Source organism: Plectropomus leopardus, chromosome 24 (genome assembly GCF_026936395.1).
Source record: "Plectropomus leopardus strain MGB_pleo_1.0 chromosome 24, ASM2693639v1, whole genome shotgun sequence".
Classification (NCBI taxonomy): domain Eukaryota; kingdom Metazoa; phylum Chordata; class Actinopteri; order Perciformes; family Serranidae; genus Plectropomus; species Plectropomus leopardus.
Genome location: NC_142199.1, coordinates 1,368,024 through 1,391,408, shown reverse-complemented (window position 1 = coordinate 1,391,408; position 23,385 = coordinate 1,368,024). Strand labels below are relative to the sequence as shown.

The 23,385-nt window shown below is 38.3% G+C and overlaps 2 protein-coding genes across 6 annotated transcripts in view; one reads left to right on the top strand and one right to left on the bottom strand.

The window, feature by feature from the left end:
• Nucleotides 1-502: 502 nt before the first annotated feature.
• Nucleotides 503-5,837, bottom strand: LOC121965248 (tyrosyl-DNA phosphodiesterase 2-like). Its single transcript, XM_088074714.1, has 6 exons — nucleotides 5,613-5,837; nucleotides 4,887-5,060; nucleotides 4,374-4,468; nucleotides 2,720-2,838; nucleotides 2,475-2,645; nucleotides 503-1,371 (listed from the first exon to the last, which is right to left on the bottom strand). Exons 1-6 carry the CDS (start codon nucleotides 5,708-5,710, stop codon nucleotides 1,087-1,089), a joined length of 942 nt encoding a protein of 313 aa, XP_087930840.1. The 5' UTR covers nucleotides 5,711-5,837; the 3' UTR covers nucleotides 503-1,086.
• A 1,419-nt stretch (nucleotides 5,838-7,256) lies between these two features.
• shroom2b (shroom family member 2b) overlaps nucleotides 7,257-23,385 on the top strand; it is a 30,928-nt gene continuing 14,799 nt past the window's right edge. Inside the window, exons 1-4 of one of the 5 annotated variants that reach the window (XM_088074695.1) lie at nucleotides 7,257-7,549; nucleotides 8,558-8,805; nucleotides 10,836-10,984; nucleotides 23,197-23,319. In XM_088074695.1, the coding sequence (XP_087930821.1) occupies nucleotides 8,599-8,805; nucleotides 10,836-10,984; nucleotides 23,197-23,319 (479 nt within the window). In that variant the 5' untranslated portion in view covers nucleotides 7,257-7,549; nucleotides 8,558-8,598. Of the gene's footprint in view, nucleotides 7,550-8,557; nucleotides 8,806-10,835; nucleotides 10,985-14,793; nucleotides 14,910-17,745; nucleotides 17,885-22,645; nucleotides 22,664-23,196; nucleotides 23,320-23,385 lie in introns of those variants that run through there. The other 4 variants (XM_088074696.1, XM_088074697.1, XM_088074698.1 and 1 more) reach the window with 4 other exon arrangements.

Sequence of the window (23,385 nt, the reverse complement as noted above, 5' to 3'; positions counted from 1 at the left end):
CGCACCTGCTTTTTAATTACAAAGCGATGCTGAGGACCTAAAAAGAGACAGAAAAAAAATTACTTCAAACACACAAAACTACAAAGAGTCAAAAAACGGCCACAAAAAGACAAAAAGCGCTGCAAGTTAACAAAACAACCAAAAAATGGATGCAAAGGAACTACTAAGAGACACAGACTGACTACAAAGATTCACAAAAAAAGACAAACATTCCTGAAAGAGACACATTGAACTCAGCGTTAAATGTGAGGAAACATGTTTGGAGCTGCTGTGACTGGCCCCTGGCCCCCTGTTGTTTTACAGTTTTGGCCCCTGAGAGAAGTAAGTTGAGTGTCCCTGTCTTTGCAGCTGGAGGCGGAGCCAGTCACTGTCGATGCCGCCAGTTTAGTCCAGTGGTTCCCAACCTAGGGGTCAGGCCCCTTCAAATGATCGCAGTTAAGGGTCCGATGGTGATTACCGGGACAAAAGAGGAGGAAACAAAGATCTGATGCACACATATGTATCGATTTTATCCAGGATTTGATTGATTTATTTATATTTATTTTTGTGAAATATTGGAAAATTTGACCTCTTTTCTGTGCAGGAAGCTATTAATGCAGCTGAAAACTCATCTCTGATTTAAGAAACATCTCAAATATTAAAGCATGTACCTGAAAATGAAAAGAATATATCATATATACATAAATGTGGCATTACTACGTGTAGCATGCCCTCCAAAGATGTAAGAGACTCGGCTGATGGTTTTAGCTCCACAACAAACCAACGTGAGAACTTGTAAGAAAAACAAAGAAAATAACAAATCACATCTCTGTTACCATTTCCGTATATAATAAGTGGTAAACACTCACAGTGCAAGCCTATCTGAATACGCAGCAATATATCGTGAGATCGCTAAACACATGAGCGACAAGCTAGCATAAAATAATTTTTTTAGCAAAAGTCTAATCATGAAATATATTTATAAAGGAATCATGTCAAAATACTATTTGTTTCTCCCAAATGAACATATTTATAAACAGTGCCAGCTGACCTCTGGTGGACAAAACGAGAAACAGCAAGCACAAAACACAAAGTGGGTTTGCCACACTACTGCTGAGCAGAGAAGGTGCAGCGGATCCCCCAGTGATCGCTGGTGTAGCGGCCACACTCCAGCTTCTCCAGTCCAATCAAGGACATGCTGTGGGGCTCCAGCTGTGGGACCCGGTCCTGGGCTGCCCGGCGCAGGTAGAGCCGGTCGAAGCGGAAGCGGCTCTTGTGGCTGTGGCCCAGGTTGGCGTTGACGTAGGTGTCCCACGTGTAGCGGCAGTCCTCTGGCTCTCCCAGCTTCTCCCACACGTCACAGATGCAGTCGGGGAGACCGACCTCGGCCACCTGGGACGGACAGGTGAGCTTTGGTTACTGAATGAACAAATTTATTTATTTATTTTTTAACTAATATTTTTTTCAACTCAACAGTCATCTACGGTCATTGAATCACTTAACTCATACACATACATATAAAATAATAAATCACAAAATATTATAATAATAATAATAATGAGAACAATAATGATGATGATAATAATAATAATAACATAAGAAATACACAAGTAAATTTAAAAAACAAGCAAAAATAAATTAAACCAAAAAATTACACTGAATAATGTTTTTAAATATGAATTGAGGAGTCCTGCTTGGTTTTACACACGACTCTGTGAAAGCTCATTTCCACAAATCTAATTTAAAAATAATTTTTTAAAAGATCCTGAAAGACAATATAATTACACACTTTCTCAAGTAATATCATAAAATAATGAGAAAGGATAATAAGTCATTACTTTCAGAAAATGACCCGTTATCACCCGTAAATACCAACTTCTTATTATGAGGAAGATAAGTCATTATTTTTCAACACTAAGTCATTATCTTTAGATACTATTAGGTCAATATTTTGCTAATCTAAGCCAATTTCTTGAGACACAAAGTCATTTTTTTAAAGATAAAAAAGTAATTATTTTGAGTAACTAAGTCGCTATTTTGAAATACTAAGTCTTATTTTGACATCTTTAAATTTTTTTGGTAATTAAAAAGAAAATAGTGATTTATTTTTCATTAAAACCTTTTGGCAATATTTTTTCTTTAAACATTTTGGTCATTTTTTTTCTTTTACAATTTTTGATTTTTCATTAAAAACTAAAAAATAAAAATCATGAAACTTTTTGGTGATTTTTTTTCTTTAAACATTTTGATGGTTTTTAATTTCTTTTAAGTTTTTGCAATAATAAAAATGTTGATGTTATTTTTACTTTAAAGCATTTTGATGCTTTTTGTTCTTTTAATATGTTTGTGGTCATAAAAAGTAGATTTTTTTCCTCTGAATGTTTGATGATTTTTATTTTTTTTTTGTATTGTATGATATTTAAAGAAAACACACCTTCCAAACCCACCAAAAGAGAATTTTTTTTTAAAAAATGCCAAAATTACAAGCGTCAAACCTCAGAATCCCTCAGGTTGGTGTCTCCTCCAAACAGGACGGTGAAATCATCAGGCGCCTGTGTCATGATCTTCATCACTATTTGCAGCTGTCTCATCCTCTCCTCCGAACAGGCCCTGGTGCTCTCGAAGTGGGACGTCATCAGACAAAGCTTCTGGCCTCTGAACAGCACCTGGATTTGAAGGAGCCTTCATCGTATGTTGTTTTTACAGGGATGAAATGAACTGCTTCAGACTGAGCACCGACCTGAGCGACAAGCAGGTTCCTCATCTGGCGAGAAGCTGGATAGGCGACGATCTCTCTCCTCAGCACTGTCATTCTCGACTTCTTCAGCATCATCGCGATGAAGTATTTCTCCTTACCACCTGACCAGGGATCAAATCGTACTGCAAATTACAGTCTGAGTGGAGCACAAGGATTGATTATTAGTCTTTTATTTATTTATTTTTAAATTATGTTTGTTTTTTTAATCATTTGAAGTGAACAGATCAACACTGCAAACCCATCTCTCCCACCCCTCACAGCCGATCACAGCAAAACCCAGACAAACGTGTTCAAGGTAAATAACAAATAAATAACGAAAATAATACATGATAGATCATAGTAAATAATAATAAATATTAGATAATAACTGCTACTAGATCAATAACAATATAATCACAATAATTATTATTATTATATCAATAACAATATTAAAAATACATAAAAAAACAAATCTACTTAAATAATGTTTGTTTAGATACTTTAGTAAATTTAAACAAAAAATCAAATAAAAACAATTTGTTGACTTAATAAATAAATTAAATAATTAAATAAAATTCAAGAGTGTACAAAACAGCCATCCTTTTATTTTCTCTTCCTATTAACTGTGTAATCTAGCTGCACTACGAGTTTAAAGCCGTCTCACACCGTTGAGTCATTCATAAAATGGAAGAAAGGTGCTCACGTCTCATTAGTCTCTGAACTTGGTAATAAAAGTTCGAATCAGGAGTAAAGTACCAGTATCAGGAGTAAAGTACCAGTATCAGGAGTAAAGTACCAGTATCAGGAGTAAAGTACCAGTATCAGGAGTAAAGTACCAGTATCAGGAGTAAAGTACCAGTATCAGGAGTAAAGTACCAGTATCAGGAGTAAAGTACCAGTATCAGGAGTAAAGTACCAGTATCAGGAGTAAAGTACCAGTATCAGGAGTAAAGTGCCAGTATCAGGAGTAAAGTACCAGTATCAGGAGTAAAGTACCAGTATCAGGAGTACGAGCTGCTCATGATGACGTTAGCTGGGACATGCAAACTCAGCCGGCTCTCGTACCAAAGTCTTCAAATACCACCACTTTCCCAGTGCTTTCAGCGTAACATCCCCATGCCAAAAGCCTTTTTTCCCGTCCGCATGACGCGCGGCCTGACGTTCTCAGCTGAGAACGCGTCTGGACAGAACCAATCAGGCGATATCATACACAGACAGGCGGCGTCGGGTCACAGCTGGAACCGGCCACGATCTGCAGCTTGACAGCGTCACTTTGAGACGCTGCTGGTAACGACTAACGTAAGGAGCAGGAGGGCTCTTCTGTGGTCGGCGGGAGAAGCGGTGGATGGATGAGGTCATGTTTTTTTTCTACTTTATCATGTGACCTTTTGTCTGTTCCCAGCTATCCGTGGCAGAATGCATTTATTCACGTCCCGGCGTTGGTTGTCGTGTGCTTTTGTTACCTAAACATAACCACGTGCAGCGTCATCCCACCACGTGTATTTGTTGACGTAACGGTAGCGGCATCCCAGAACGTCAACAGCAGAGCGTAACATGTAGACGCCAAAGTCCCCGGCAAAGCGGCAGTATGTGACGACTCGGTATGAGAACGTGCTGGGGCAAACTTCACGTCAATACGTGACTTTGTCACACGCACCGTCAATGAACGTGTAGTCGGCCTCCAGACGTTTCTTCATGAAGCGGATGTACGGCTGGATGAGCTCCTGGAGAAGCACCACGTCAGGAGAGTGCCTGAGACAGGATAAAGAGATAAAGAGACAGGACCACTTACTAAAATCATCCAAAAAGTCTGAAAGGAAAGAAATCACTTTTTTTTAAAAAAATATTTGTTTAAAATAAAAATAAGAAAAAGTGTATTAAAAAAAAACAAAACATTTTTTAAGGAAAAGCAGCTCTCACTATTCATAATTAAAGTTAAAAACACAACATTTGCAGTGTAAATAAGGTGCTGGAGTACATATAAACAGTACACACACATATATATATATATATATATATATATATATATATATATATTTAAAGCATCAAAATAGAGCTTGTTCTACAAAACAGAGGAGCCCTCCCCCCACGGCAGGGGTCCGGGCTGAGTCCCCTGGTGTGAACTGACCCTTAAAAACACACCTGTAAAATGGTATAAACACAGTCTTACGAGGTTAAGTAAGACAGGAGGCCTCTGGCTCTCTCCGGCTGATCCTCCGGGTCGAGTCCATCCACATTCCAGGAGATCAGCGACAGTTCGTGGCTGTTTTCTTCCTCCGGTTGATTTTCGGTGTCATGGCTGCAGACAGCAGGACCGACCTCGGCCTCCTTACTGCTCTGAACCCTTTAACAGACATCGTAACTACATGGTTGACTTTTTTTTTTTCGATCTATTTGCTTTTCCAAAAACCCAAGTTCATTTTATACAGATGTTTTTGAACTATGCATTTTAATATTTCTACTACACTCTTCTATTTTAATTGAATTAAATTCATTATTTGTTTTTCTCTACCACTTGAGTCATTATTATTTGTATTTATTATTTTTTTTTATATTTATTTGTTTATATTATGAATTTACTTTATTTTCAGATTTTTATCTTATAACATTGGAAAAAAGTTTAACCATATATTTAGTACATTTTTTTTCCAGATTCATTTCTATTTCTATCTATTTATCTTTATATCTTTTTTGTATGAAGTTACTTTTTTTAGAACACTATTTATTACACTGACTTTGCACGTTTTACAATACATCATACTGGGAAAAGAACATTTTCTTATAATTTGATGCATTTCGTGAGCATATTCTGCAGTCTGTTAAACATTGCCGGTAAGTAAGAAAGCAGCTGCCTCCGTGTGTCGCACTGCATGCAGGCAGCTGCAGACAGAGTTACCTGGCCTCCGGAGCACCTGTCTCACCTTCCTGTATCTGGGCTGCGGGGCTGGTGCTCTGTGTTTCCGCTGGCTCCTCCGCAGACCCGACCGGCTCCATTATCTCTTTCAAGTTTTTTGGAAGACCGATCCAAGTTAGCGAGGATCAAAGCACCAGGTGAACTGCAGAGTCATACTGTAGGTGACTCACATGACGGGGCGCCGCTTCACTTCCTGTTCTGCAGAACAGAAACTTAAGGCTGTCACAGTCACGTGACAGGCAGGGTGCCCGCTAAACTGCCAGGTTTAAACCGGAGAAAAACGTGGTATAAAGTCAATATAATCATCAAAATATCGCTTTTAGCTGTCTTTTCCTGCTGATATACAGTATCAGTTATCGCGTTATAACGTGAAACTTTTCACTCCTGAGACATCACTACTACTGAGACACTCCTGAGACACTCCTGAGACATTACTACTACTGAGACACTCCTGAGACACTCCTGAGACATCACTACTACTGAGACACTCCTGAGACACTCCTGAGACACTCCTGAGACATTACTACTACTGAGACACTCCTGAGACACTCCTGAGACATCACTACTACTGAGACACTCCTGAGACACTCCTGAGACATCACTACTACTGAGACACTCCTGAGACACTCCTGAGACATCACTACTACTGAGACACTCCTGAGACACTCCTGAGACACTCCTGAGACATCACTACTACTGAGACACTCCTGAGACACTCCTGAGACACTCCTGAGACATCACTACTACTGAGACACTCCTGAGACATCACTACTACTGAGACACTCCTGAGACATCACTACTACTGAGACACTCCTGAGACACTCCTGAGACATCACTACTACTGAGACACTCCTGAGACATCACTACTACTGAGACACTCCTGAGACACTCCTGAGACATCACTACTACTGAGACACTCCTGAGACACTCCTGAGACACTCCTGAGACATCACTACTACTGAGACACTCCTGAGACATTACTACTACTGAGACACTCCTGAGACACTCCTGAGACATCACTACTACTGAGACACTCCTGAGACACTCCTGAGACACTCCTGAGACATCACTACTACTGAGACACTCCTGTCTGAGACTGCCGGAAATGTCCTAAAATTCTGGAAATGTCCGAAAATGGAAAAGTCATAAAATCCTAAAAATGTCCTAAAATCCTCGAAACTATTATTAAATTATCTATCTATCTAAATCAGAATAGACGTGGAAAAAATACAGGCAAGATGGAGGGAAACAAAAAGTTTAAAATTGCCTACATGAAAGACAGAAAAAGAAATAATTCAAAAACTAAAGACAGACATAAAGAAAGCAGCCTACCATGTTTAAAGAGACAAAGAAAGACAGACAGAAATATTGCAATTTTGGCGGCAGTCAGTGTTTGGAAAGAGTGTTTTCTTCAAAAATCACCCAACATTTAAAAGGAAAAAAAGTAAGAAAAAAGACAAAAGATTACGAAAATACATTACTTTTAAATAATCCAAACATTTAAAAGAAAAATATATTGCTGAAAAGAAAGAAAGAAAGAAAGAAAGAAAGAAAGAAAGACAGAAAACCTACCTGGCGCACCTGAAGGCACCACACAGCCCGATGACGTTGCACGTCGCCGCTAGGGGGCGCGATGACATCATCCACCGCAGACGCTGAGGGGAGGTGGGGGAGGAGCAGGAGGAGCAGGTGGAGGTGTCGGGATGTCACAGAGGAGCTGCGGAGTTGGGACGGTGAAAAAGTGCTCAGTCCAGGCTGAGGAGGGCGAAAATATCCTGGAAGAAACGGTTCAAGTCAACTTATCAAAATTAAACCGCCAGTTCAGGCAGCGCGCGTGCCCCCCGGAGCTTCACAGCGGGAAACGCCGCCGTTTGTTTTTGTAGTTTTGTAGTTTTTTCCTCTGAGAGCAACATTTTCAAGTAAGTTACCTCAAGGTCTGAAAAAATAAAAACACGTTTAAGTCATCATGATTAACGTTATCTAAAGTAATATATTGTGTAATATTTCGTAGCTACGTGACGTTTTTGACGTTTTGTCATGAAATGTAATTTAAGCGATTAATTGAGTAATATTACAGGTTTATTCAAATATTTGTTGTTGTTTTTTCAGCTAGGATGCAAAAACAAGTTTTATAAAAAATATTAGAACATATGAATCCATAGATATGAAATAAATCATCAAAAATATATTTAAAAATATGTATCACGTTAAATTTTTTCAAATTAAATTCTGTGCTGTTTCCACCTTATTTTTGGTGATTTTTCCAGATTAACCTCTTGTGCTTTTCCATATTAATTTTTGTGCTTTTTCCAATACAATGCTGTACTGTTATCACATACATTCTTGTGATTTTTTTACACTACATTTCTTGCTTTTTTATTTTTACATGAACTTTCTGTGCTTCTTCACAGTACATTCAGTGCATTTTGTAATTTTTTTCGCCATAATATTTTTCCACATTAATTTCTATGTTTCTGTTTTACATTAAATTGACATATTCTTACCATTTCACATTAGTTTTCTGTGCTTTTTTACATTCAATTCTGTACATTTTAACACTACATTTCAGTGCTTTTTCACGCTTTTTTTTTGCTCTTTAACATTATTTTTGGGAATTTTTGTTATTTATTATTAACAATTTAGTTAATAAGAAGTTAGAAAATAATACATTTAATTTTTTCAATTTTTTTTTCAGCCAGCAGTCCAAAACCTAAAAATATAAAGTTTAATATCATAGTAAACAACGCAAAGAAGAGAATATTTATATTAAAGAAGCTGAAGTATGTTTTTTTAAGTAATAATTTGTCAATGTGCAGCTTAACAGGATATTTTTAAACCTTCTATGTCGACTCATTAATTAGTAAAAGAGCCGTTCAAAATAAACTGAATCATAATTTTTGGTGTCACATAATAGCTGAATCTTTCAGGGCGAGCTGATGTTGATGGAGCCCACTGATCCGGAGGAGTCATGGACGCCGTGGACTGCAGACACGACCTGAGAGTCTCAGCAGGGAGGATGGGGTGGCGGAGGGAGGCGGACATGAGAAGAGGCTCCGAGCAGCAGAGGAAGTCGGAGGAGGAGGAGCTGGTGGAGGTGCTGCTCCGAGGCAAAGCACCCTGGGGCTTCACCCTGAGGGGGGGCAGCGAGCACCGAGAGCCTCTGGTCATCACGAAGGTAAGAAATGGTTTTATTTCCAACAATACTCCGCCCTGCATGTGTACCGTGATTGCATGCAATCATTACATTGACAGTAAAAAAACTCTTCTATTTTTTCAGACTCTCTTGCCAAGTTGCTCATTTCATTTTCCTCGTGAAAAATCCCCCAAAAATAGACTAATTTCATCTCCAGAAGTTTAAATGCTTACGAAAGGCGTCGGCACAACAAAACAGACGTAGATACAGGTTCTGAAGGGTTAAACTGAACGCCACGGACGTGTAAGATTTTACACCTCAGAGTAAAAATTTGAACTCTTATAACAGCAGCGCAGTTTCGTCAGTCATGTGGAGAAGCAGGGTGAAAGCTCAGGAGTCCAAATTTTAAAAACCTATTCATTTAATGGTGCAAATATATGTAAATGTATGGAAGATAAAACCTGATCAAAATGCAGTTTATCTTCGTAAATGTGACCCAAAATCCCTTTTTTGTTAACGTTTTTATCTACCTACAGAGATTAGACAGATAGACAGATAGATAGATAGGCAGATAGATAGATAGATAGATAGATAGATAGGCTTACATTCATTCAAATAATTAAAACACAATAAAAACATAATAATAACAATAATAATGACACTTTTAAAAACTTAATTTTTAATTTTTATTATTATTATTATTTTATTTATAGAACACAAATGAATAATTATGTTATAGTGTATATTTTGTATAAATTAAATTCTATTTTGACTTTTGTTACAATGACATACTGTATATTTGTTTGTTTATATATATACACATATATATTGTTTTGTATTCACGAGTTATGTTTTTGAGTGAGGAGGCATATGTAGATTTATTAGTTTATGAATAATGGAGACTTTTTTTGTGCACTATTCTTTTGTTGGTTTGTATGTTTATGGTCTTGGGGGGAAAAAAGAAAAAAACATGTTTTCAATCAATAAATTATTATTATAAATGTCATAAATAAAAATAATAAAAATTCAGTCTGTAATGCGTCATACAGCAGCCTTATCCTGCTGCTGTTCGTGTGAATTATAGTTTACACGGAGCGCTGCGTCGCCAGCGACCTCGGGTTACAGGCGCTTTCATTTTTAATCGGAGCGCTCAGGTTGCCGGCCAACACCTGAGGATGAAATAGCATCCTGAGGGAAACATCCACCTTAAAACGTGACTGATAGAAACAGTTTCTGGACACATTTTATCACATTTTGTTTGTTTACTTGATTTATTGCCAAGTTTTAATGGTTTAATTGCACATCTTTGAGTCATTTTTGACACCTGTTAAATCATATGTGATTTGATTTATTAATTCCAAATGAGTTATTAAAATATCTGCTGGTTTGACGGACAGAGAAATGAACAAATTTCAAACTTCATGTAATGTCAGTACTTCAAGTGTCTTTAATACTATGGAGTATTAAAAGTGATTGTAGGAAAAATAATAATAATAATAATAAAATAATAATACTGAGCCAGAGAGGGGAAATTATATTAAAAAAATAAGTAAATAAAAAATTGGAATTTCTGAGGTTGAAGTCATAAATTTTGCGGGGGGAAAATAAGAAAATTATTTTAATTAAAGTTGTTCATTTATGAGAAAAAAAACTTTCTTGGGTTAAAATCAGAAATTTTCAAGAAAAAAAAACTCTGGAATATCAGAGGAAAAAAGTGGTTAAAAACATCTTAAATATACTCGAGAATTTCTGAGGTCAAAGTCATACATTTTTGAGAAAAAAAAGGAAAATCCTGAAATTAAAGTCATTAATTTACCAGAAAAAAACTTGGAATTTCTTGGTTTAAAATCATACATTTTCAAGAAAAATAGCCCAAAATTTCAGAGATCAAAGAAGTTAAAAACATCTTGTATAGTCTATAGAATTACTGAGGTTAACGTCATGCATTTTTTAGAAATAAAATGTAAATTCTTAGATTAAGGCCAATAAACTACGAGGAAAAAACGAACCTTTAGATCAGCCTCAGTGGCCTTTGACGGTGTGTGTGATTTGTGATGTCTGTGTGTGTTCAGGTGGAGGAGGGCAGCGTGGCGGCCGCCGTCTGTCTCCAGGCCGGTGATGAAATGGTGAGCGTGAACGCCGTTCGCCTCAGCGGCTCCCGTCAGGAGGCCATCTGTCTGGTGAAGAGCTCTCATAAGACCCTGACCCTGGTGGTCCGAAGGTACGAGCACGAAATCTGAGCTTCGTTGTTATGCTCTCACGTTTTTTGGGCGTTTTCTTTTTTGACACCAGGTCCTGGCTTTGATTTAGTAAAAGTTTTGGATTAACAATCATTAGGAGGTCAGAGGTCGAAGCCCCAACAAAAGATGACAACGCATTTCGGTGCTCTGACAGACGATCAGCAGACACAAAAGCTGGAAAGGAAATATAGAAAGAAAAACCTAGAAATGTGCTAAAATCCTAGAAATACCCAAAAACTGCAGTATTTTGGGGTCAGTGTACCAGGTATACTGGTATCTCTCTAGCCCTGAAATTTAATAATCCAGTCTTTATAATTACTCCAAAACATGATATAAATTTGATTACATTTTATTTTTATGATTATTTTAAAAAACGGTATTTTTTAAAAAAAGTTTCCTCAGATATTAGACTTATTTTTCCTTGTACTGGGCAAAAGATTGCGTGAGATGTTTTTATCTTATCTTGGTCAGCGTGTTCTCGGTGACCTGAAATTTTCTTTGACCTGAGACAAAATCCAAAATAATCAAACATCGGTTAATCTAAAAAATAAATGGGTTATGACAAAATAAGAGCAAGTTTTTATAATAATAATAATAAGAGAACGTGTTTATGGTTTCTTAATTGAGGCCCAGTGTCTCTTCTGAAGGGGTCAGCGGACGCAGACTCGGGCTGAGATTTCGGGGGGCCGCGGCCCCTCGCTGCTTGTTTGCCTCTAAAGGCTGAAACAAAAGCTTTTATTGTGGAGGCAGTGGAGCTGCAGCCAGCACTGTTATTTCAGAGAGCAGATAATGACTCTGACATGAGACACAGAGGAGTCTCCTCCGTCAGCTGCTGACCCACCAAACCTCAGCAGACTCAGACCAGCAACACTGACTGTGGTGGCACTGGGCGGCAGGAGGGGCCGACCTTCAGCCCAGTTTAACCTGCAGGCCGTGCAGTATATTTTTCTACAGTTTTAGTGGTTGCTTTTGATACATCAGTCATAAAGACTTTTTTATTTAACAGAAGAGTGGGAGGCTTAGGTGGGATATTTTTAATGCGTCTGTGGCAGCATTTTGCATTTTTTTTTAGTAATTTTGGCTGTGTTCATGCATGTGGCTTACATTTTTGGCCAGATTGTGTATTTTTGTCTTTTTCAAGCTCAGCTCCTACATTAAATTTAAAATGCACTGTGGAAACTGAATTGTTACATTCAGACTGTTAAGTGCAAAAAAAAGCAAAAGCAGCAGCCATCAAAGCATGAACACATGCACTGTGTTATTTATGGGTGTCATTCTTCACTGTTTCCCATTTTCCAAATTGGCATGAAATGTTCAATAAACTGCTAAAACATAAGTGAAAAGTGAGAAGAAAATAACCTAAAAATTAACTTTTTAAAAAAGAGAGAGTCATTATAAAATTATGTAAAAGCTAACGGGAAAACTCAAGACAACTATATTTATAATTATTATATTAACCAGAAATGAATATTATTATTATTCATATTATTTTTATACTTTCACTTTTTTGAGGTAATTTCCTGGTTTATATATTTTTTCTATGTATTTATTTTTGGGGGACTTATTTCAGGTATTTTTGCCAATTTCCTGCTAATTTTAAGGTCTTTTTTTACGTTGCTCATTGCTTGTTTTTCATGTTTTTGAAAGCATTTAAGCCAATTTTCTCTGTTTTCGAAGGGTTAATTTTTCAGTTTCCATTAAAAGTTGGTTTGTGGTCACCATGGAAAAAGCCACACAATTTTGAGACCTTTTTAGAAGTTTTGCAGCAGTGCGTCAGTGTTTGACAGTTTCAGACTGAAACATTTTGCAGCAGTGCGTCAGTGTTTGACAGTTTCAGACTGAAACATTTTGCAGCAGTGCGTCAGTGTTTCACAGTTTCAGACTGAAACATTTTGCAGCAGTGTGTCAGTGTTTGACAGTTTCAGACTGAAACATTTTGCAGCAGTGTGTCAGTGTTTGACAGTTTCAGACTGAAACATTTTGCAGCAGTGTGTCAGTTCTCAGTCTCCAGACAAAGATCCTGTGAAGGATTCAGCTCCACCTTGTGGAGGTTTGAGTCCAATGTGGGTTTTTTGTGGGACCAAATACAGTCAGTTATAATAACCAAATGTTAAAAAAAAGAAGAAGATTTTTTGGAAGGATACATCATCTCCATATATATAGTGACTCCATTCAAGCAACTTAATTCTGAATTATTTCCATGCTTCTGAGGTTTAGTGATAAAGTATTCAGTGAAAATATTCTAAATATAGCATAGGCCTTTCTTAAACTGTTACTGATTTTTTTCAGGTGGCTTAACTCTTTGAAATATGAGAAAAAGTATTTAATTTTTTTTTTTTAAAAATTGGGAGAAGGCAACAAGGGACAAGATATGACATGGCTCAAAAGATAGTGATACATTTTTAAAAAGCTACAAGAAAATAATATTATTTTTTCTGTATTTTATAAGATTTTTTCAGCTACATATTTATCCTGAATTTGTGTAAAATAAAAAATATCTACTTTCAGAACAAAATCCATTTCTTTTCTACTACTGTTAAATTAGCAGATATTTAATAATAAATATTTTATCTTGTCTAATTTTTTGCCTTTTTCCCCAACTTAAAAAAAAGAAAAAAAGAAACCAATTTGTTCAGGTTTCTTAGAGTCAAATAGCTTTTGAGAGGCATCTGAATGCAGCAAGAAAAATGAATTGAAACCTGAGTAAAATTATTGAATTTCTTTTAAAAACATGGGAAGAAGCCAATGAGCAACTTAACAAGACATGGCCCAAAAATTAGCAAAAACATTACAAGCAAATTACCTGAAAATAAAAAAAGTAAAAAACAAATAACAAAACTAACCAAAAATTACCTTTAAAAGTTCAGAAAATATTTTTTAAATCCTTTTATATATTTGATTCTGTTTTTTGTAACATATTTTAAGTATGAATAAAATATATATATTTTTGCATTTAGCTGAAAGGAGGCCAAGGACAGTTAAATGTCCTAATTCAGCTATAATTGTTGCTCTTCTAAACTGTGCATGTAAACTGACAAGTGGCAAGAAACGTCCCACAAATTTCAACAAGTTAGTAAAAGGTGACATGGATATGTGTAAAAATTAGATGTAGAAAAGAGGAGATGATGATACGGAAAATGATTCAGAAAATTAGGGGAGAATGTCGAGAGAATTGTATTTCTAGTTGAATAATTTTATATTTAAAATTTTGTTGAAGAAAAAATATAATATATATATATGTTTTTATACTGGGTTAAGGAGAGTTAAATGTCCTCATCGAGCTATAACCATAGCTCAACTAAACTGTGCATGTAAACTGAGGAGTCAGACAAAAAACTGCACCTGAACACTGAAAAAAAAGTGTATAATTAATTTATTTCGGGCCTCTCTACCAGAATAACCCAAAGCCTTTTTGCTGCATGTGTGACTGATGCCCCGTCCTGTCAGAATTATATGCTCTCTGGCAAATGGCAACAGAGTCTTAAAGCCTGAATCCAATTACTCGTTGCAAAGCCACAGGCGTGGGCTCGGCTTTGCAGAGTGGGCCGAGTCATCGGCGGGGAAAAGGTGGACCCTCTGAGCGTTTTTACAAACCTGCTTCTGCTGAAGGAGCTCCTCTTCTGAGCGTCTTTGCAGAGCAAACGCCGCGCTCGTGCTGAGAGGGGAGAGCAAAAAACTCACTCTGAGAGGTCGCCGAGTCGCCCTCAGAGCTGCTTTTGTCCCGCCGTCCTCCCCTGTGTGCAGGAGGAGTGGTACGGCCCGTGTTGCCTAGGTGAGTTGCTTAGTGGGATAGGCCATATCAGCAGAGCTCATTGTTTTCAGGGGCTTTGGAGTGGACGCTCCTGTCCGCTGGTCGTCCCCTCTTCTCTGGACATGTTTTAGAAGATAGAAGATTTTCGCTCTCAGGTACTTCCTCTTTCCCTCCACCTGTGTTTCTCTTTTTCTGATTCAATCATTTGATTTCCTTGAAGCGGGGACTGAGTTTGAGATAACGGCAGGGCAGACTTTAATATCAGCTGTAAGTTTACAAAGAAAAATGTTTTTAACGTGCTCAAGATTTCCCTGAAGGTTGGAAATGGACAGATGTTAGTGCAGGTACACTGATGCTGCCAGTAAATCTCTGTGTCCACCTGCAGATGCTCAGTGTGAATTTAAAAGGCAGAATATCTGTTTAACCCTGTCGTCCCTCTCATACACACACAGACATTAGACATTTGTTCATGTGCAACAAGTGCCATTTATGAACTCTTTCCACACTTCAAAACCGGGATAGACTTTTGTTTTCTCGTGCTGCGTTCAGATGACTTTCACAAGCATTCGGACACTTTGAAGTGAAGTCATTTAATTTCTTTGAAAATCATGTGGAAGAAAGGCAAATACCAACAACAAATCAGGAAAAGGTGACAAAGAAATACCTAAAAAAATTTGTTAGTAAACTGAATTTAGAAAAAATACCCTGCTGAAATATTTTTTTATTTTATCATTTGGATGTTTTTTTATTCCATACTTTATATCAGTTCATATTCTTTTAAAGACCATTATTTTCTTTAATAGTTCGGATAATATCTTTTTTAAAAAGACCATTATTTTCTTAAGAAAATTCTTCGCTCTATATATATATTTTTTATCTATTTTTTTTCTCCATCATTTAAGATTATATATTTAACATTCTTTTTTTGCATACCATTGTTGTCTTGATATCAATTCATATATATATATATATATATATATATATATATATATATACACACCTCAGTTTAGCCTCAGTTTATGCAGCCAGTTGTGGTGAGGCTTATATTTTAAAAAGCCCGTTACTTTCTTGCCATCAGTGCAGATGTGGTGAGAACAGATCCAGATGTTGCAGCTCATCTTCAGGTTTGCGTAGTGTTAAAGCTCCCCTCCGGTACATTTTATTCTGCGTCTCTTTGTGTTTTGTTTTTTGTGGTCGGTGCAGGCGGTGACACATCGATAAGCCCAGCTGTGATGACGCCGGCACTTTCTATTGTGTGCTCGTGTTTAGAGCTCAGCGGGGTCAGATCGGCCCCCACGGGCTGCTGCTGCTGTTTGGACTAAATATCTCGCTGCACGTCAGTTAATTACAAACGTCACCTTTGTCCTACTAACTAAAATTTTGGGTGATTGTATGTCAGCTGACTCAGAGGAGGATCTGAGCGCTGACTCCCCTTCAAACACGCATGATTTGTGTGTTGAGAGTTTGCAGCATCTCCTCTTCAGCGGAGGAGTTTTTCAGTCGTCTCTCGGCGTTTGCCTCCCCTTCGGCCTCACGTTGGCTGGTATCTCTCAAAACAGACGTGGACTCGGGCCAAACATTCCTGTCTGCAATGTGTTTCCTGACAAGGACACTGAGGCAGATCTTCAGCAGAAAAACAGCGTTGTGAAATGTCGAGTCGTGATAAAATGTGTGGCGAACGCAGGTATCAGATGCCAGCCCGATAACGGGGCAAAAACAGTCTCAGAGGTGCTCCACTATCAAAATCTGAGAGTCAGAGCCAAGTTTAAAATGTCAAAAATGTAACGTCGGGGCCACTGCAGAGATAATAGATCTCTGAGACAGAAATGAAGATGTTTGCCAATAAGTAGTAGTCCACCAATATTGTTTTTTCAGGGCTTAATCCAATTATTAGTACTTAACGAGACCAATAATCACTATTTGGAACCGATATGCATTTACAGTAAAAATGAAACTATTTAGAAACAAACTCCAACACAAAACGTTGTTTAAATGCCGTTGCTGACACTTTCTCTGCATGTATTGTAAACTGCCGCTCGTGTTGGTTGAGTGTAATACGCACACTTTTTTATTAATTAATTTTAGTGGTGATCATTAAAATAAAACACTGATACAGATCATCGGCAAAATGCCAAATATGGGCCGATAATCAGCCAGGCCGATAATCCGTCGACTCCTGCCAGTGAGTCTGGATACAGTCCCTCGCCAAAAACAAAAAAAGAAAACAATGAGAAACTTGTCTTCAGTATCCGCGTCTGCAAACCTTTGGTGCCTTATAATTCAGCCCGCTCTCATTCCAAAGTTGTCAAAGGTTTTTGGGGTTTTTTTACAGTGCGTTCGGTGTATGATCCCGACGCCAAAAGCCACTTCGCATCCACATGATACTCCGCCTGACGGTGTCGGCTAAGAATGCAGAAACGTTCAGTGTTATTTTACGACGGCGGACGGCCAGAAGGCTGGACGGTATGCAATATTGCATTTGCATGATACGCTGCTGGACGACGTCAGGTCGAAACGCTGACCCGGACGATGTAATATCACTTTTGGGCACTATGTAAAATTTGCATCAGATATTTCTGCAGCACAAAGTTATTATTTCTGTATCTGCCTCATTTTAGGCTCATGGACAGTTGGTATCTGGGGACAGTGTTGAAATTTAGATCTGAATCGTTGATCTCTCTGCTTTGTGACAAACTTTCTGCTGTTGTGGCGTTCACGTCCAGTTGATTTTACTTTCCCATCAGCCCCGGCGGCTCTGCAGGCCGACAACCTGCAGCCCAAACACTAGATTACAGCAAGGACGCCGTGCAGGACAATAACTCCTCCCCCCCCTCGCCTCAAATCCCCCTTTATAATCCCTGAGGAAATCTCCTCTGCAGCACAAGGTGGAGTGTGTTTGTGTCCATACTGGGAGGAGGAGGAGGAGGAGGAGGAGGAGGAGGAGGAGGAGGAGGAGGAGGACCTGGAGTTCCCAGATTCCTCAGAGCGCTCCTCTCTGTCAGACCGGTGGGAGTTGTCGTGTCAGAGCGCGTCTGTTTTTTCTGTGTTTGTGACGGAGCCGGCTGTGAAGCAGTGAGGCCGAAGTTTCCTCATGAACTCAAACACGAGTCAGAACTATTCAAGCTAGCTGGTGAGTTACCGAGTTTTCTTGTCACGTTGTTGCTCCGTTTCATTTCATTAAGAGAAGCACAAGTGAGCTAGAGTCTCTGTGTAGGGTTGTTTTTGTCAGCCTGTTGTTGATAATAAAAATCTGCTTGTTTTAGGTATTTGTGCTCACAGGCTGGCAGTTTCTTATAAAATACGTTTTAAATTCTCAATCATAGTGAGAAATCACTGAATACCATTGAGGTTTTGGCAGAAATGTGCTCATAATCTGACTTTTTAGTTGTGTTTTTCTGAGCCACCTCCTGTTTTAACTGTCAGATCTTCTATTAATATTTCATTTGATTTAACGATATATCATTTAGGCCCATAACAAGTTTCCAAAACCCAAACTGATGACTTTGAATGTCTTGCTTTGTTTAACAAACCGTCCAAAACTCACAGATATTCATTTTACAACAAAATACAACAATGAAAATACTCACGTTTAGAAACCAGAACCAGAAATTGTACATTTTTGCTCTCTAAATCACTTAATCAATCATATTTTAATCCGAGTTTTTGTCAAATAATTTTCTGTCGATCAGCCACCCACGAGGCACAAACATAGTTCATGTTTATTCAAACCATTCATGTACGTGAGACTTTCAGTTTTAGCAGCATTGTGGTAACATGCGGTTATGTTTGGATGCAAAACACACATTTTGGGCTCACAAAAGATCATGTTTTGACTTGAATTACGCAGTTTTCAGGCTAAGAATCCCTGCTGGAAAAACAGTGATGCCTCTGTAAAAATGTTGCTTTATTCCTGCTGGAAAAGCAGTGACAGGTCCCAAAGAAAAACCCACATTTGAAGCCTAAAAAGCCATGAGCACTAAAAATTTCCCTCATTTTGGGGCTCAAAGAGTTGCTAAAAAATTAGGCATAGTTTGCTAAAAAAAACACCCATGTTTGGGGCCTGAAAAGCCGCTTGATATGGAGCCATAGATTTCTAAAGTAAACACGTGTCTAAAAAGCTGCTTTAAAGCCATGGGGTACGAAGACATGAAACCATGTTTGGTGCCTAGTAATCTTCTGGCAAAAGTAACAGTTTGCAAAAGAAAAGGCCCAATTTTGGGGTCTCAAAAGCCGCTGGAAGAAGAGCCATGAGTCGTTAAAAAAACAACCATATTTGGTATCTATAAAGCCATTGTAAATAGCCAAGAGTCGCTAAAAAACACCCACGTTTTGGGCCTAAAAGCTTCTTGACAAACAGCCATGAACTGATAAAACATCACCCATGTTTGGTGCTAAAAAAAGCTGCAGAAAAAAACAGCCACAGTTTGCTAAAAAACACCTGCATTTGAGGCCTGAAAAGATGCTGGAAATGTTGCCACAGGTTGCTGAAGATGTTGGTGTTGCATGATTTGGGCCTACAACTCCGCTGAAAAAACAGCCATAAATTGCTAAAAAAACACCCTCGTTTGGAGTTTAAAAAGTTGCTGGAAAAACAGCCACAAGTCCTTAAAAAACCTAAATGCAGGGTTTGCAAATCGACTGAAAAAAAGACAAATTGCTAAAAAATAATCTTGTTTGGGGCCTGAATAGCTGCTAGATAAACAACCATGGATCACTATTTGAACAATGCTCAATAAGAAGAGTTTTCTTCATGAGTCTTCAGTATTTTTGATGAAGGATCCTGATTAATATAAATCACATTTTCTTGAGCTTTTAAGTTAGAAAATCTATTTCTTCATCATGTCTTTCCTCTCGATGGCAGATGTATTTGCAGCCAAGTGGGTCAGCTGTGTTTTAGTTTCACGTCAGCTCTTTTCTTGAGTGACCTCGGTGCGGCTCGTATGTCCCGGGAGTGAGCGGCGGCGTCTCCTCCCCGGTGGAGTATCTGTGTCAGAGCAGCTGTATCCCCTGACAATAGACCCTCAGCGCTTTAGAAACAGTGACATTTGCATTTCCTTTGTGCAGGAGTTCGCTCTGAGGCGACTCTGAGCAGAGGTTTGCATTTTAACAACGATGTACATCACAGTTCCCTCACAAGGCTTTTCCCACATTTTTACAGTTTTCATTTGTTCGGAATAAACGAAGAAGAGCTTTTGTAGATACTTTGGTTTGTTTTTTTATCAGAGAGAATTACTCCTAACTATTTTATTTTATTTTGCAGTATTTTTTTGCCCTTCAATCACACTTTGGTCTTTTTCCTTTTTTAAGCCTTTGAAAATGTGCAAATTGGTTTGCTTTCTTTCAAAACAACAAGTCATTTGATGAGACATAGCTGAAAAATTAGAAAATAATTTGTAAAAAAAAAAGTACGAGGAAAAGAAAAAAAAAAAAAAATATATATATATATATATATATATATATATATATATATATATAAATTTCCAGATATTTTGAATGCATGTCCCAGAATAATACTGGTACAAAGTGGTACTGGATGTTCATTTTAAACAGAATAATAAGTAAATAATGTGGAGTAAGTAGCGAAACATATATGGAGATTATGGAGATATACAGATACATTTTATCTGCAGCCACTGATCTTTTTAGTTTTACTTTTACTTTTGGTTTCTTTCTTTATTTCCCTAATTTTATACACCTTCACTTTTTTTAAATCATCAAACCACAACACCTCTACAGGATTAGCACCAAATGTATTTCTGTCCCTTAAGGGATTATTTGCGACAAACTAGCGTCAGTAAAGAAATCAGAGATGAAGTGTTGTTAGAGAGACGGGGCCACGCGGTTTTTATTGCGCTGCAGGCGGCTCTCAGACTCCTGGGAGATGGCGAGCAGAGATGCCCCAGTTGAGGCGAAGATATCCCTCCCTGCATTCCTGCGCTGAAAGAATGCGGCGTCTCCATCTTGACCTGCCGGGGTTAAATTTTCAATCCACGCCTCTGAAGTCTCTTCTGGATGAGATATTTCACGGCGCTCTGACATCTGAATTTGGGAATTCGAATTATTGCAACATAGTTTGTCCTCCTCAGAGCTTTTATTTTTTATTTTGCACCTTTGGAAACTGGGGGGACAACCTGTGGATCCGACTCTCGTCCGTCTAATTTTTCTCAAAGCTAAGCAGCTAAGCTCTGCCCGGGCCATATGGCTGTGACAGATCTGTCCCCCTCTCCTGTTGTGACAGCCCTTCACAATAAGAGACGGCTCACAGGCTGCATCCAACAGCCAGTCGCTTTTATATAAACTGCAAACATTGAGGGTCATCAGTTATAAAATGGTTTATATATATTATGTTTTATATAAATTAACAAAAAAGCAAAGATCCCTGTGTGCTAAGCTGATCTGGTATTGATGGTTAAAACTTGCTAGAATATAAATGTAGAATAGTAAATGCAGATTTGATGGGTCTTTCGTTTCGCTGACATATGAAATGAGTTTCATTTCTCTTTTCTAATGCCCTTTATTTGTGAGGCTGCGCACATTTTTGTTTAGTGACACAAAAACAGATTTTATGGATGATGCACAAAGAGTCCCACATGAGGAGCTACAAGCTACAGTGCAAAATATGACTAAAAACGTGGCGTTAGTGACAATTTTTTAAAACAACTTTGCATGTTGGGGCTTCAGGACACTTGGATTACTTTGGACGAACAATATGAAGAAATTTTATTACACTATGTGATTTTTTTATTTTAGGTTTGAATCCTGGTAACTGTTTGGGTGTACTTTTCCTTTAACGTTGACATTTTTCTGGTAGAGGTCTGTAACACCCCCAAACCTAATAAAGCACAAACGTAGTAAAAATCTGCAGCTTTTTATGTAAAAACCCCAAAAACGTAATAACAGTTGCCGACTACAAACATAATACGAAATTTCCTGCACATATTTGAGATATCATTACATCTATATGACGTACATCGCATAGATGTCTTTTCAGGACGTAGCATAGATGTCTTTTCTGGACGTCATACAGATGTCTTTTCTGGACGTCATACAGATGTCTTTTCTGGACGTTATACAGATGTCTTTTCTGGACGTTATACAGATGTCTTTCTGGATGTAGTATAGATGTCTTTTCTGTAAGACAGATGTTTTTTCGGGACATTTGCAGGAAATCTCGTATTATGTTTGCAGTAGGCAGCTGCTATTTTGTTTGTGGGAAATTGATCACGTTTTGGGGATTATTACTTGAAAAGCTGAAGATTTGTGTTTATGGTTTCTTACGTCTGTGAGTGTTACAAATTTCATATGTACCCCCTCCTCCAGTGTTGGACTGAAACCGATGTCTTCACTCTCTCTGGTTTCCTGTTTCTGCCTCAAAAAGAAGGTTGTATGTGACGTCTTCTCTTTTGTTAACATTCGATTCTGGCGTGTCGTCCTCCCTTTTTTCATTTCCCTCCTTCCTTTTCTGGCTGCCTATCAAAGCTGAAATGGTCGATGTTGTATCACCGCGCACAATGCCGTCAGAAACCGAGGTTCATGTGGCGAGGAGCTTCCTCACTAAGATTTTGCGGAGTTCTATGAGGTACCGTCAGCCGGCCACGTGCCGGTTGTGTTCGATGGTAGTGATCGCGTCTGGTCATCGTGTTTGTACAATGTGATGAGTTCCTTCCTTCCTCTGTATTTCGTTTTATTTTTTGTCCTTGTGGTGCTACTTCTCCAAACCAAACATCCTGTAGCTGTTCTTTGTGTCCTGAAGTTGAGCTCATTGACGTTTACCGCATGAGTTTTTAGTTTTCATGTTTAGGTGTCATGAAAATATTTTTCCTGTGGTTCAACATGTTGTGTTGAATCAGGATGTTTAATGATTATTTTCTTTTTTCAACATGCTCTCCAGGAAAAACCGCTTCAAAGGGTACGTGCAGATTTAGTGTAAGCAAAGTGGAAAGTACAGTGATTTCTTGGGTTCCTACCAAAGTATGGATGATATTACACACACACACACACACACACACACACACACACACACACACACACACATATATATGTGACATGGTCACATTTCCGCTACAAAATGATCTGGTAGAAGATAAAACATCATGGTTTGGCATTAAATATTTAAATTTTGACTTCAGGACACGAATACCAGTCTCCTGAGTGAAAGTCCTGCATTTGTTTGTCCAGTCCAACACCCCACCTGCCCAGCCTATAGGGGCTACATCGATATTTGTACATGGACTTTGGCTGGATTTATGCTACATGGTTCAATTGACCCAATTCTGATTTTTTCCTCTCGCGGCACATGTTTTCTATTTTTGTATACAGTCTGTGATTTAAATTAACACCTCACCCTGCCAAAAAACATTTTAAAAAAAGTTCAGTCATTGCACTCTGCAGCTGAAATGCCTCGTGCTCCCTTGTGTAAAGTGTTGCCTCTCTGCCGTGCAGGAAGAATGATCCGGGCTCGCGGCCTCATTCCTGGCACTCCTCCAAGCTGACGGAAGAGGAGTCCGAGCCGGCCGGGCGCGAGGTCGCCCCAGCACCAGTCTGGCAGCCAAAACATGAAGCGAGGTGCGTTCTCTTTTTGCTTCTTTCAGGGCTGAAATTTACACTGACATCTGAAGGACTTCTAAAGAG